The sequence below is a fragment of the Osmerus mordax genome, chromosome 12 (genome assembly GCF_038355195.1).
Source record: "Osmerus mordax isolate fOsmMor3 chromosome 12, fOsmMor3.pri, whole genome shotgun sequence".
NCBI lineage: Eukaryota > Metazoa > Chordata > Actinopteri > Osmeriformes > Osmeridae > Osmerus > Osmerus mordax.
Window position 1 is genome coordinate 3,819,965 of NC_090061.1, and position 14,416 is coordinate 3,834,380.

Here is a 14,416-nt window from a genome sequence, read left to right on the forward strand (position 1 = left end):
GTAAAATACTGTGAATAATGTCAAAATCTGATTAATTTATAGACAGGTCTACAGTGAAAACCTGACCTGATTGGCTAGCTACGTTGGTTTAAATAGGACACTTCCTGTTACGTTTCCAAAACAACAATGTAATTGGTTGCTTTTCCTCAAACACTGTCTCTTGTGGGTTTCTCTTCTCTGATGTGGAATAGTGCTTGTAATTTTGCATACGTTACATATGGACGCGTACATCATCTACAAAAAGGTTGTTGGATACAATAGGCCATTGAGAACCCTGCAAAGCATTGGATTTTAATAGAAAATTGTTTGTTTAAGCTAAACAGTCATAAACCAACAGTTAAACTCAAGAGAACATTGAATATGTTCCCAGTATGGATCAAGCTAAGCAAATCTGTGCTTAGCTTGATCTTCACAACTTGATAACATGTCTTAGGTAAACAATTGTACTCTTGTGCGGACTAAAGAACCATTTTACTAAAGCGTGGACTTCAGGTGCCAAGTAGGGACATGTAAGACTTGTGAGTCTTCAATGTGACCTTACTGCAATAACCTGCTTCTATGAAGGTTTATATGATTTTAAGGGTTAAATACATTGACCATTTTTAAAACCCTTTCATTTACAATAGGACTAACTTACACATTGGAGAAAGAAACTGCACACATACAAACATGTATTTGCCTTTTTTGTGCCCTGGCAGTACTTTTAAGTGTAGAGACTGACTCTGAACAGACAGCTGGTTCCTATATGTGACTACATGCACATATATATATGCATATGAATATATAAATACATTCAAACACTAGTAGGACTATGCTAATGCAAGTAGATCAGTGCTTTCTTTACCTTATTGGTTGATATACTGTAAGTCAAGGGACCTCCCTTCCACCAATCAGGTTGGTTTTCAATCAAGTCAAAAACGCTCATAAGCTACAAGTCAGGCAAGACAAACTATCATCGTAAAGCAACAAGATGATCTCAATCACACTTTTCTGGGTATTTCTTCTTTCTCATGTGGGTAAGTGTGTATTTTATCAGTTATCAGCAGCATGTTTTTGGATGGTTCCATGTAGATTTACTGTAGATTCTCAAATAATCAAGAAAGTATTTACAGAGCCAACCGCAGCGCTGATGAATTTCCAAAACTGGTTCTGCTTAGTTTACTGACAGTTTAAGATTTGTAGAAAGTTAATTGAATATTTACAATGAACAATATTGTCAATGGACTATCTAAACAAGTGTTATGTGGTTATCTCATGTAATCATACTTCTTAATTATTGGAGTGATTTAAAGTTGATGTCCTTTAACAAATTATTCCCCATGTTCTAGATCTGATTCAAAGTGAGGATGTTCACCAACATATTCCTTTGACCACAGCTGAACATGGTGGAACTGTAACACTGCAGTGTGTGATATCAGAAGACTATCAAATGCTATACTGGTACAAGCAAACCCTTGGACATATGCCCCAACGTGTAGCGGCTCGAACACAAATTCAAGAAACTTCTATTATTTTGGGAGAACGTATCTCTGCAAAAATGGTTGGTAGTAATTATGATCTAAACATCCAAAATATAACTAGTTCAGATGAGGGAATATACTTCTGTGCAACCGGAACACAGTATAGGATGGATTTCAGAAACGGCACCTTTGTGACTGTGAATGGTATGTATACCATCGTAGTCTAGAAACAATTTTTTATAAGCAGGCTATGTTGTATTTATGATTTTTTGGGGGTAAATATTCAGGTAACCATCTTCAGAGAACTGACTACCAGACAGTGTTGCAGCAGCCAGAGTCTGAGCCAGTCCATCCAGGAGACTCTGTGACTCTGCAGTGTTCAGTCCTCTCTGAGTCCTGTACAGGACAACACAGTGTGTTCTGGTTCAGAGCCGGGGCAGGAGAATCCCATCCAGGACTCCTTTACACCCAAGGAGACAGGAGTGAAGAGTGTGAGAAGAGACCTGAGACTCCCTCTCCTACACGGAGCTGTGTCTACAGCCTCTCCAAGAACAACCTCAGCTCCTCTGATACTGGGACATACTACTGTGCAGTGGCCACATGTGGAGAGATACTGTTTGGCAATGGAACAAGACTAGATGTCGAAACTGAGTGTAACTTGTCAAGTAAGTTAAGAGAGATTCAGTCTTTCTCCGTCTGAGATACAATATTTGACCAAAAAATATATACAAACAAAACTTGAAGTATTTCCTTATCTGCTGTGAACTTTTTTTACGTTTTTTAGAGACAACTCTGGTTGTGATCATCCTTGTCTTGGCAGTGGTGCTAGTCTTGTGTGTTCTCTTCATCATCTTTCTGGCTTGCACCATAACTAAACATCAAAGTTCAGGTAAGTGTAGAGGCGAGTCACATGAAAACTATTATTGTTACTTTGCTATATGGTCATCAACACCAACCGCTGAAATATCCTGTTTGATTTGTTGTCATAGTGACCCTCTCTGTGAAAGACAAACGTAGCACAAGGGATCAGTCCAATACTCAGGTATTGTTTAGTTTTTCTCTCATATTGGCCTCCCCCAGTCAATACAAATGTTTGTTTTTATCTCAATATTAATTACAACAGTTAGTTTAAGCACATTTTGCTCCATGGTACAGTATTCATACAAAAAGTACAAATGATACACAAACAATTATTGCACAGATACATGGCTCAAACAGACAGTGAACATCTCAAACATCCCACTGTGGCCTACTGTGCAACAGGGACATGTAATACAGTATAAGATAACAGCTTTATCATGGTACAGTGACACAGGCTACTGTGTCATCCATAGGATAGAGATGCAGATATGTTGAATTATGCAGCCTTAAGTTTCTCTGAGCGGAAACCTAAAAGAAGAAATGAAACGAGAGGAACAACACCTGCACAAGATGTCTACTCTGATGTGGAATATAACATGGTGCAACGAGATGTAGCTTAAGAAAGCCTGTTTCAGAACTGCGTAATTGGTGGTTATACATTGGGATCCCTCAAAAACCTTGTCTTTCCAACATCACAGCATTCCTTGTAGGATGAGATTTGACTATATTTGTGAGACATTATTCATGTTGCTCATGTTGTTATTCATGTTGTTCATTAATAATTATGTTTTTATCCAACCATTTGCCAAATAAAAATATTTTCTGAATCTGGTGTGGCCCAGATAGTTTGGTGTGGAGATGTATCTAGTTGAACTAAGTGAAACCGTTTTGACCTTAAAATAGCAATGGGTTATGAAACTCTGGTTTTAACACCCAACACGTATCATCAGTACAGTGTGCTGAGCCAGCCTGTCAGACAAGGCTATATGTGTCTTAGGTCTTGACTTATGGGAAGGTTGACAATGCTGAAGGCAGGAAGTCAGACCATTCTGTGACTTAACTCCACCTTTGTCTGCTTTGCCACTGTGCCACACAACGACATCTGACTTGACCACTCAATAAGTACAGATGAACAATGGGATAGTGTACATGCTGAAATTTAGTTTTCATTTCATTTAGCACTACAAGGAGTTCTGCTCTGACTACTACTGCTCATGGCATGGTACATTAGCGAGAAAGGTCAATGTAGGAAACAGAGAAAATGAATTCACATGACATGCGTTAGATCTCCCAAAAGCAAAATGGCTAAACGTTTCACCACGACACCCAGACACACGACTGAGGCCTTGAGACCCGTCTCTGCACGCAGAGCCAAGCACACTTCCGTGTCTGTGTACGCGTACCGCACCCAGACACTTGGCTGTCCTGAGACCCTGCAGAGCTGCTTACCACTTCAAAGCAAAGGTTGTGAGCATGAATGCAGGGTGAATGCAGGCAGAGAGCGATGTGGAAAATGTTGTACGAGATGCTTGTCATCATACCCCAACCCTCCCCTCTACACACACACACACACGCACACACACACACACACACACCTATCCACAATTACATCGTATTCTGACCAAGTCCAGGTTCCCATTCGTAAGATCATTTTAACAAATGAAGACAGACTGTCACGCTAGACAGCGTTGACCTTTATGACTTTACCACTAAAGATCCACATAGGTGGGTAGGTAGGTACTTCATTGAATATAGCTGTCCCTCATTCAATGAGGGAAATTGCACAGCAAGCAAGATAAAATAAAAAGGAATACAAAATAAGACAGGCTAAAATTGCACAGGGTTGAACACAGGGCTGGACACTGGGTAATACACAGGGAATGTAAAAAATAGCACACAATACTGTGTGTATGTTGTATGTGTGCATGTGGCACAGTGCTCCTGCATGACCAATCGAACTCGCTTCCATAGCACATTGATCTGCATTCAAAACTTTAACCCTGAATCCTGTTTTCTTACTAGTTTTGTTTGCAGTTTGCAGCAGTTTGTTAGACATCATTTGCACGCCCACGCTTGGTGAGCTGAAGGCTAGTGAAGACCACTGGAGATGCATGCAGGGGCGTAGCTTGTGGTTAGAGGTCTCTGCACTTTGAACCAACCGCTGGTTTGATGACTTAGAACAGTCCTGGCTTTAGCGGCTGTTCTAGGTAACCATGGAGGCATTGAAAGTAACATTTAAAAACAGCAAGAGGAAGCTCTGATTTTCTGTATAGATTGTGTTTACTTCTTCATATACTGATACATATATACAGTATATATGTGTGTATTATTATAGTTACTGACCAAATGCATGAATTGATCGTGTCTGGTCTGAATGAATAAACGATTCAGGGAGGAGCTGATTGTGGGAACATGAGTCATGAAGCAGCATAAAGAAGCAAAAAAAACACCTTTTAGTGGGTCATTTTTACGCATCAGTTTCCCATTAGCAGTTAGCAACAAGATGATGGTCCATCAACATGAACAAACTGGTCCACTTGTTGTTTGTGCTCACTGTTTCCTTATAGATTATATAAATGATGGGGAAATGTGATTAAGAACATTAACTGTGTAGTTTATGAAGGGAAAGCAATGAATACAGTAATGACAAATATCTACGCCTCATGCTAATTATGATTTCACTCAGCTGCAGCTCTCAACACATACAACTGTTGAATGTAAGAAATATCTCACTGTCATTGTTAGCCAGCTTGTTAAGGTGTTACGGTGCGCATACGGTGGTTTCCACCCATACTGTGCTGCGTGTGAGATAGTGTGACACTAATTATAGACCCTGAGAATTCACACCTCAACTGATGTACAAACCACACGAACACTGAAGTTTCCATGCATAGTTGTCCTCACCTCTGAGGTGTTCCTGTGTCTTTGACTATGTTACTGTGGAAGAACGTAATTATAGATATTGACACAAGAATGTGTTTGTGTGTGTGTGCGTGCGTGGATAACAACAACCAAAAAAAGGGAAAACTTGAAGTTCCTCATCTCTAACACGCATTCTACACATACACGCATGCACACACACACGCATGCACACGCACACGAATGCACACACACACACATGCACACACACGCATGCACACACACACGAATGCACACACAAATGCATGCTCACACACACGAATGCACACACACATGCATGCACACACACACGCATGCATACACACATGCATGCATACACACTGTCCTTGAATGAGCATCTCTGAAACTCTTCAACAAATGAGACAGGAGGTTTAGTACACAACTGTTATCTCATTTTAACATAATACTCTATGTAATATCTGTGTCACTGTTTGTCATGTATTTTCCATATTCCGTTAGTGAATACCTCACCATCCTGATCTAATCGCAATCCTCACATATACATTATTACATTTAATTAATATGTAATATTATGCACATCTATAACATAACAACAATAATATGAACATTTACATTTAAAAAAAATTGGGTTAAGTTTAGTTTAGGTGACACATATGTTAGGTAAATTATTTTAGCTGTTATGTATTCTCCTTTTGTGTATGTGTCTGTATGTGTTAATATGGGCCAGGTGCCTGATTTAAATAAATATAAATTTAGGTGTTGGTTCCCAATGTATCATAAATCTGACATTTGCATCAAAAATAGTGAAATGATGAAGGCCAGTGCAATCCAAAGACCTAAATATAGCTCTTGTTTGACCAGTCAATATTTCAACACTGTATGTATGTGGGATGTTGCCAACGTCCTCATTTCATACTTATGATCGGGCGCACGTAAGCCAATGAAAATGACCCAAGGAGGAAATGACATCAGAGACATGGAAAGGTTTGCCAAGGACAATATTCGGTCTGTAAATAATCAATAGCACCATCTGGTGTCTGACCGAGAGGCAGACACCAGCAGCATATTCCTGACAGCCAAAGCCCAGGCCTCAAGGCCTTGAATTTCTCTGTGTGTGTGTGTGTCCTTATCACCGTAGCGACTGTATACGGTCTATCCCATTGCAGCAAAAACATAATCAAAGAGGAATCTCACCTCGTAGAACAAAAGGTAGCTAATACATTTGTTCTTGTTTTGCTAGGACTACAAGATTATGAAAACTACAAATCAGTTTTTCTTGAGTTTTTATTAAAGAAACAGAAAAATACTGTTTGGATTACCCAAAAACTTGACAACACCTTGATGCAAAAGCTGTGCTATTTTCACAGAAACGGAATGTGACACATGGTTATCGAGAGTGGTGAAAATGAATTGGGGTCATGGAATTTTATCTACAAAACAATTTTAGAGATTATTTGACTTTTGAAAACCAACGCAATTAGATCCAACTAATCAATTAGAATCTTTCAACTTGATAGTCGACAGCCCAAATGATTGTAATAGTGTTGGTGTAATACATTTACATTTAGTCATTTAGCAGACGCTCTTATCTAGAGCGACTTACAGTAAGTACAGGGACATTCCCCCGAGGCAAATAGGGTGAAGTGCCTTGCCCAAGGACACAACGTCATTTCACACGGCCAGGAATCGAACAAATCGGCAACCTTCTGATTAATAGCCCAATTCCCTAACCGTAATACTGTTCCGATTTCAATAGAGCCATGACCCCTAAACACAGCCCACCCACCCACACATGGGGTATTCTGTTTATCATACATCGTTTAGATATGAACGCCTTAAAGCCACACATACAACCCTAACAAACAAGGGATGTGTCTACCTGACTCCACAGAAAGTGTGCTTCAACATTTACATACATTCTTTGTGTTGCCCATAGTTACTGGTGTTTTTTTGTATACCAGCAACCATGACAACCACGTATAATCCTCATAGCTTTCGGGCCATTTCTTTCTTCTCCCTTGTTAAGTTTATCTTTCTAACCCCCCCGCTCTCTTGTTGTGGTTTAGCACACCTCTAACTGTTGTTGGGCTACTTTTGTTTTGATGTCTCGAAGTTTCACATCCTCTGACATCTGACATTTATCTTCAATGTTGCTCATCACTAACGTCATCCATCATCTCTCACCCCTCGGTCGGCATTCACACAGTTCTTACATGACATCGCTAAACTTTCATCGATCCCAACGGCCATTTTCTTCCCGTGACACATTCTTCCAAACTTGGAGCTCATTTAACAAAGCTCACAGGTTTTTTTGTTTTGTTGCTTTTAGTAAAAGTAGAAAAGTTTGAATACTGTAAAAGCATCATTACGAAACATCCCATCTCAACTACACTTCCTGCCTTCACCCAAACCCGCCGCCATGTACAAACACACACACTTTAGCATTTCAAAACTTTACATTAATAAATACAAGTAAAATACAATTCAAATAAATAAATAAACGTAATAAATAAAAGTCAAAGTATGTGCCTACAGTTCAGGTCAAAAACAAGAAACAATAATCTAAATTTCAGTTACTTTACTTACACAACATTCTGTGTGGGAAGATTTCATTGGTCCACGTTTGATTTTTGTTTTTGGGGTTTGTGTTAAACAGCTGTAGCAAAATACAAGGTCACCAAAAGTTGATCCTTAGTTATTTGGAGATAAATGAGATGCCAGTGAATTTTTTTGGGGGAACAAAAACAACCAATCTATGGAGTGTCTGTCTTTGTCGCAGTATAATCTCAGTTATAAAACAGTTTAGAACAGTTGAGATGTTCATTGCTGGCTCAATACCTTGAGAATAGAAAGATTCAATAAAATAATGAAGGGTCATTCCATGAAAAAAATAACATTTTAGATTGTGAAATTGGTTTCTTTCTATCTTTCTTCAATATTTAAACAAAGTATCGGATATTTAGGTATTGCGCCATCTCATGATGTCCATGTTGTGTAAAAGTGGTCTTAAAAAACTATAACTGGATCCTAACCATTGTGCTTTATTATAATAGAAACTCCATATTATCCTGCCCTAACCCTACATGTCAATTGAAAACTTTTCTCAAATCTGTTAGAGGGACACAAAATTCCCCTTTTCGTGGAATGACCCTTGTGTGCTTAAAAAACCCAACAACACGAAACACACTCATCCTCCACTGGTCTTGCTGTAGTAACTTGCTATCTCCACACGGGGGCACCAGTCACCATAAAACACAAAGAGAACAGCACAATAAAAGAGAAAGTTGGCCGTGAGCTGGAAGACCTAGCTTTGTTTTTGTTCCACTTGGATCCATTGCGTTCCCTCACGCGGGGGGGCTTGAGGGGGAGTGTGGGCACCCGTGGGGGCTTGCTGTAGGGCGGAGAGTAGGGCCCGTTGTCCGGCCAATCATCGCTGTACCTCTCGCCTTTGTCTCCTCCCCCAGAACCGCTGCCCTCCTCACCTGCAATGGGGAAAATGACAAGGAGAGAGAATTAGCGAGTGAGTGAATTAGCGAGTGAAAACAACGACGAGAGGATACACTCACTGTCCACGAAGTCCGTGTCCTGACCGGCCTGTGCGTGTCTCAGCTTGTTGGTGGCCACTCGCAGCTCCATGATCAGCTGTCTGGTCCTCACATCTGGCCTGGCGATGTCCACCTCCACCTCTGGGTTGTTGATCTGACTGACCAGACCGTCGCCCGTCACGTCAGGGAGGTACCTGACCAAGACACACACACAAATATTACTCTACAAAAACAGTGTTATACCCATTACTTGATCCTCAAATCCACACACAGCAAGATATTCACTGTATCTCACTCTCACCCTCTCTCTCACTCTCTCTCTCTCACTCTCTCTCTCCCTCCCTTTCTCCTTCTCCCCCTGTCACACACCCCTACAAACACACACACACACTCTCCCTCTCTCCCCGTCACACACACACCTTCCTCTGGTCTGTCCGTTCCAGCATCGCTCCTCGTTGGTGACGTCCGTGGCGATGTTCTGGTCGTTGCAGATGGTGTGTGGGAGAGAGACCCAGAAGCCCCGCATGGGCCTCAGCCTCTCCCTCAGGTCGGAGACCTGCGCGTGGGAGGGAGGAAGCAGACTGAGTCACAGATCCATTTCTGGCCGCCGCTGCTGCTCAGCGTATGGACGCGAGGCAGACTACAAACAAACATTCGTCCATCGACATTCGCATGCGGCTTGAACGATGTTGTTTCTCGAATCCGAGCCCTGACAGCCCCCCTCCAGCTCCAGGCTTTTTAATACATTTTAATGAAGCAGATTTTCGCTCATCCTCCTTTTCCTCTCTTATTCCCCCCCCTCCTTACTCCCCCCACACTCACCAGTCGGTCCAGGTTGGTGCCTGCGGCGGTGGTGGGCTTCTCCTCTGGGGTGTAGGTACGGAAGGGTCTCCTGTTGGCCCCCGGCTCTTTGGGTGATCGCTTGGACCGCCCCGGGGCAGGCCTGGGGTTACCACAGCCCTGGAACACCTGTGCACGGAAGGTCACGCATGTCATCACTTTCCGTCTGTCACATCTGACATCCATCCACCCAACACAACCTGCACGCGGCTCCTGTGCCCTACGCCCTTGCCTTGGTGGAGGTGGTGATGCTGTTCTCCTGCATGTGCATGATGGCCTCGGAGACCTTGACAGAGATGGAGTCCGCCGCCAGCTCCACGTTGAAGGGGCCCTCCAGCTTCTCAGACACCTGGTACAGAGCGTCTGACAGGGGAGACACAGATAAGGGATGAGATGGGCAGGATTCAAATGCGTAAAGACGAATGAGAAAAGCTCAGGGGTAGAACATTTGACTGTAGAGCAACAGATCCCGGGTTCAAATCCACCCCTCATTTACGTCACTTTGGAAGCTAGTCTACTAGATGAATAATTTACAAAATCAAACCAGAAACCTACCCTGAACAGAAATAGAGATGGAATGATCGATAGAGAGAAATTGTATAGAAATTCTGATTCTGATAGGAGAGAAATAAAGAAAACTCACACCCTCTACATAACCCCGCCTCCAAGAACGCCATGCTCCTCCACTTACCAATGAAATTGTTCCATTCTGTGTCCAGGTCTGCCTGATTGGCCAGGCAGCCCTTCATCACGTTGAGGCAGAGGGAGTGGCAGGGCCTCAGGGAGGGGAAGCCCCGGCACAGCGGGCAGTACCACTGACGCATCAACGCTCGGGAGCACTCTGTGCTGGGACTCAGCTGGGCAGGAGAGAGGAGACGAATAAACCAAAGAAGAGATTGAAAGGAGGAAGAAAAAGCCTGAATGTTGTTTTTAGAACATTTAGTCATTTGGCAGATGCTCTTATCCAGAGCGACTTACAGTAAGTACAGGGACATTCCCCCCTGAGGCAAGTAGGGTGAAGTGCCTTACCCAAGGACACAACGTCATTTGGCACAGGAATCAGGGAATCAAACTTGCAACCTTCTGATTAATAGCCCGACTCCCTAACCACTCAGCCATCTGACCCCCCGAAGGGTCAGACTGAAGACTGGTATGATGTACCGTATACATAGTATTTAACCAATGTCACCGCAAACCACAATTAACTTCAAGAAATACCTTGGCTGCTTTGTTGACAATGTCACGCCCCGTAGCTAGCCCTTGTGCTAGGGCTCTAGCTGCTATGAATGCTCTGGACACCTGAAAGTAGAAGGAAGATTTTTTCCAAACAGAACCAACAAACCCACCACCATGTTTATGTTCTGAGGTGACCCCAACATCCGGACTCACCTGGACCCGCAGTTTTCGAGGCACGTCCCCGAAGGGCTGCAGCTGCTCTGCGTGTTTGCTGACGCACTCCAGGTACTCCTCACTGAACTGGTACTGGGGGTTGACCAGGGAGAAAACACGCTCCACTAGTCTGGACCAGAAGTCTGTCAGCACCTCGGACAGGCTCACACTACCCCCTGTGGACCATGGCAGGAAGTGTCAATGAAAACTGTTTTTAGGTGAGACCTTGAATCTGTTTCAGTCCAATTACTTATAAGCTCACCACTGTTTGTCACAATGGAGCATTGTAAAATCTCAATCACAAATGTTAACCTATTATTAAGAAATATGTTTTTAATATACATTTATTTCTCTAAATGTCCTCTCCTCCTTCAGAAAACACTTTAAACCCCAGATTGAACGAACGGACAACTAACCAGAGTAGTATCTGCGCAGCTCCACAAACAGCTCCTGGAAGACTTGGGCGTTCTGGGTGAACAGTCGCCCATAAGTCTTGGTGAACATCTGATTCATGGATTTCTCTGACAAGTCAATGAGCTCCCGGAAAAACTCTGGGGTTATAAGAGAGGGGGGAGGTCAGGGCAGAAGGTTAAGTACGTCCACACTCCGTTGACTTTAACAGGCTTGTTCAAGGCCTCCTCACCATCAAACTTGCGGTGCCTCTGGGTAAAGGTGGTCAGCAGGAACTGGCTGGTGTCCTCGATGGCGGACAGGAAGTCACTTTCGCTTTGGTGGGCCAGCGTTTCCTCCATCTGGCTTGAGCAGCAGGTGTAGTCCTGCGGGCACAGGCGGAGGTGCTCACCTGGACCAATAGAAAACCAGACCAGCTCAGACCACCAGCCAATTACAGACAGCGTACAGGTCGGGCATATTTATAAATGTGAGCGGATTATGCATTGTGCATACCCTGAATATATAATGTGTGTACCCTTTTGCTTGGCAAGTAATATAATTAGATACAACTTTATCTAGGCAAAGGGGATTATATAATAATAAATAAACATTCATTCTTCATGTGCTTCCATTGCTAATAATTGCTTTCACTGTGAATAATCAGGTTTGTTTCAAATTTGCTATCGGCTCAACACAGCCCTCAACTCTCCCACTGAATTATCAGCTCACAGTGGATCTGCTCATTCAGATATGACTCACTCATCTATCTGTCCGACTAGACACAAAGATAAGGTGGTAATTTAAAATGTGTAATTTCAACAAAAAAAATATTACTAAGATCAAAATGTGTATGGTCTTTGTTACTCTTAACATCTAGGACAAGCCAATCACATCCACCAGTCTAGTTTTTGTCTCTATCTTTTGTTCCTGCCTTCTTCCCTTACGAGCCCTCTCATCCCTCCATTTCCATTTCTAAACTCCTTCTAATCATCCCTGGTTCCTCAGACCATCTGCTCCCCTGGCCCACGGGACAGGAAAGGCCAGGCTCAGACAGATAACCACACACACTAAATCAATATTCCCCTTACGCACTGACTGTAACATGCACAAACACACACACAAATAAAATTGTAGAAGTGTAAAGACATTTTCCCTTAACAATAGAGAAGCAATGTAAATTCCACTTTAACAGCTCTGCCGGTCTGCACTGTACAGTAGACTGTCTGCCTTGTCCCTCTTTCATGCCCTCTCATACAGTTTATACATTTATGTAAAAAGCATTTAGCCTACATTAGTTTTCAAGTGGGAGAATTTGAGCAAAATTGTGTTTTCAATCCGTATGGAAGGCTATCGCGTTTTTTTCACAAGATAGACTAATCACCTGATCAGTCTACACTCATTAATTAGGGGCGAGGTTCTTTGTTACACCGGTGTTTGCAATTCCTACTCATCCCATTAGATTAAACCTTCTGGTCACTAAGAGGATAAATCGTCTGTTAAATCCTGTTGGGGGATTGTTGAACACGTCTTTACATTAAACAGGCATATAGAGTAGCCTACATTTAATAAAGTTCTTATGAACTTTGTTGAAGACAAGCTAGTTGCATTTTTTTTTCCGCCGTCTTACCAGAGATTTGAGTAAGCGGAGCGGTGATTGTGCTGTATCCCTTCTCTCCGTACACCTGCCGTGTCTCGGTGCAACTCCTTCCCGCTGATACCGTGCCCCGAGTCCATGACAGGGCAGCTAACGTGAGCATCACCAGCTGGTACCTTTGGCGTGGTAGTCTGGGAACCATCTTCGCCAGTACCAAAACTCTGTTCAGTCTGATAATGGCACGACAACAATGAATCACAAAATACTGAGTGGTGCCAAATCAACAGGATTGTGACTGAATGGTATTTAAGTCTCAAATGAATCACCAAAACGATAGTCTTGTTTTAGTTTATCATTTTCCGTTCGAGGCTGCTTCTTAGACCCGTTTACAGTCTCATCCGTTGTATTCCATTGATATTTGTCCGATGTTGTCCTTAAAAGGGAAACCGACACACCGACTCCTAATTAATGTAGACTAGCGTGAACTGGGCGCTCCTGTCCCCCTGGTAGCATCCCTCGCTCTCTGTCTCGAACAATGAGCTGAGCAACACGAGGACCGAAAGGCGTGGAGGTGCATGCTGTGGCATGGTTTGGGGGTGGGAGAGTGGTAAAGCGAGGCTGGCTGGCTGAGACACCTCAAGGTCCTAAATTCGCCTCCAGTAGCTACTATTGATTTGCTTCTTTTTTTGTGCCTCCCCCAATGCAACAAATCGTTCTGGATAAGAGCGTCTGATAAAATGACTAAATGTAAATGTAACAAATGATAATGGCGAGTAAAGAATAGCCTAGTATAGCCTATAATATAGGCTACTTTATTTTCACTCATAGACCTACTGCTTGGATAGGCTATAGCTATGCCCTTTGATTCATCAGCATGTCAAATAAAATATAGTCTACAACATTTTCAGCATGGCTTTTGCTTCCGTGATCTTGAGATGATTCATTAAATTCGGTTGATTTTAGTCGGAATAGCCTAATCACTTAGCCTACAGCTCAATTATTGCGCCTCCCTATCACATCCGTTCACTTAATTCACACGTCTAATAACACCACAGGAGCCAAACAGTTCGCAATCATGGCTAAATGTATTTGAACGAACAAAACATTGTCCATCAGTAGGCCTATATATAAATATTTTGATATTTAATCATTTTTAATATTTAACTTTCATTGGTTTGGCTGCCCACCTGCATTAGCCTAGGCCGCAGACAAGTTTGTGAATCGCTGGGTCTAGTAGGCTATATTCATCAAACACAGATGTTCATCAAACACCCTAACACCACAGATCTGGCTTTGTCGACATAGGCTACCGGTAAAACTCTGGATAAAGGGGTTCATTTTCTTGCTACCGTGCGGAAGTCAAAAAAAACTGGCCAATCGCATTTTTGTCTTCTATCCAATCCTCTTGATGAAAGACTGAGGCGCGAAATTATCGGAAGAGTATTCTTGAGTTC

General features: G+C 42.6%; 2 protein-coding genes across 2 annotated transcripts; one reads left to right on the forward strand and one right to left on the reverse strand.

The window, feature by feature from the left end:
- The first annotated feature begins 970 nt into the window (after positions 1-970).
- LOC136954451 (signal-regulatory protein beta-2-like) lies at positions 971-3,078 on the forward strand. Its single transcript, XM_067248085.1, has 6 exons — positions 971-1,016; positions 1,329-1,678; positions 1,777-2,125; positions 2,245-2,349; positions 2,450-2,502; positions 2,795-3,078. The coding sequence occupies exons 1-6, from the start codon at positions 971-973 to the stop codon at positions 2,939-2,941; spliced, it is 1,050 nt and encodes a 349-aa protein (XP_067104186.1). The 3' UTR covers positions 2,942-3,078.
- A 5,342-nt stretch (positions 3,079-8,420) lies between these two features.
- On the reverse strand, positions 8,421-13,164 carry gpc2 (glypican 2). Its single transcript, XM_067248086.1, has 11 exons — positions 12,996-13,164; positions 11,619-11,777; positions 11,392-11,526; positions 10,976-11,151; positions 10,805-10,885; positions 10,278-10,443; positions 9,819-9,949; positions 9,569-9,715; positions 9,166-9,302; positions 8,768-8,940; positions 8,421-8,683 (listed from the first exon to the last, which is right to left on the reverse strand). Exons 1-11 carry the CDS (start codon positions 13,162-13,164, stop codon positions 8,421-8,423), a joined length of 1,737 nt encoding a protein of 578 aa, XP_067104187.1.
- Between the last annotated feature and the right edge of the window lie 1,252 nt (positions 13,165-14,416).

What these genes read in the sequence shown, in the direction of transcription:
- gpc2 (XM_067248086.1), bottom strand. Translation starts at nt 13,164, where the DNA reads ATGGTTCCCAGACTACCACGCCAAAGGTACCAGCTGGTGATGCTCACG. An exon ending in GCTGCGCAGATACTACTCTG is followed by an intron (nt 11,152 to 11,391) that starts GTTAGTTGTCCG and finishes CATGGTCCACAG; the next exon opens with GGGGTAGTGTGAGCCTGTCC. An exon ending in CTCGAAAACTGCGGGTCCAG is followed by an intron (nt 10,886 to 10,975) that starts GTGAGTCCGGAT and finishes TTCTACTTTCAG; the next exon opens with GTGTCCAGAGCATTCATAGC.
- LOC136954451 (XM_067248085.1), top strand. Translation starts at nt 971, where the DNA reads ATGATCTCAATCACACTTTTCTGGGTATTTCTTCTTTCTCATGTGG. An exon ending in ATTTCTTCTTTCTCATGTGG is followed by an intron (nt 1,017 to 1,328) that starts GTAAGTGTGTAT and finishes CCCATGTTCTAG; the next exon opens with ATCTGATTCAAAGTGAGGAT. An exon ending in AACTAAACATCAAAGTTCAG is followed by an intron (nt 2,350 to 2,449) that starts GTAAGTGTAGAG and finishes TTGTTGTCATAG; the next exon opens with TGACCCTCTCTGTGAAAGAC.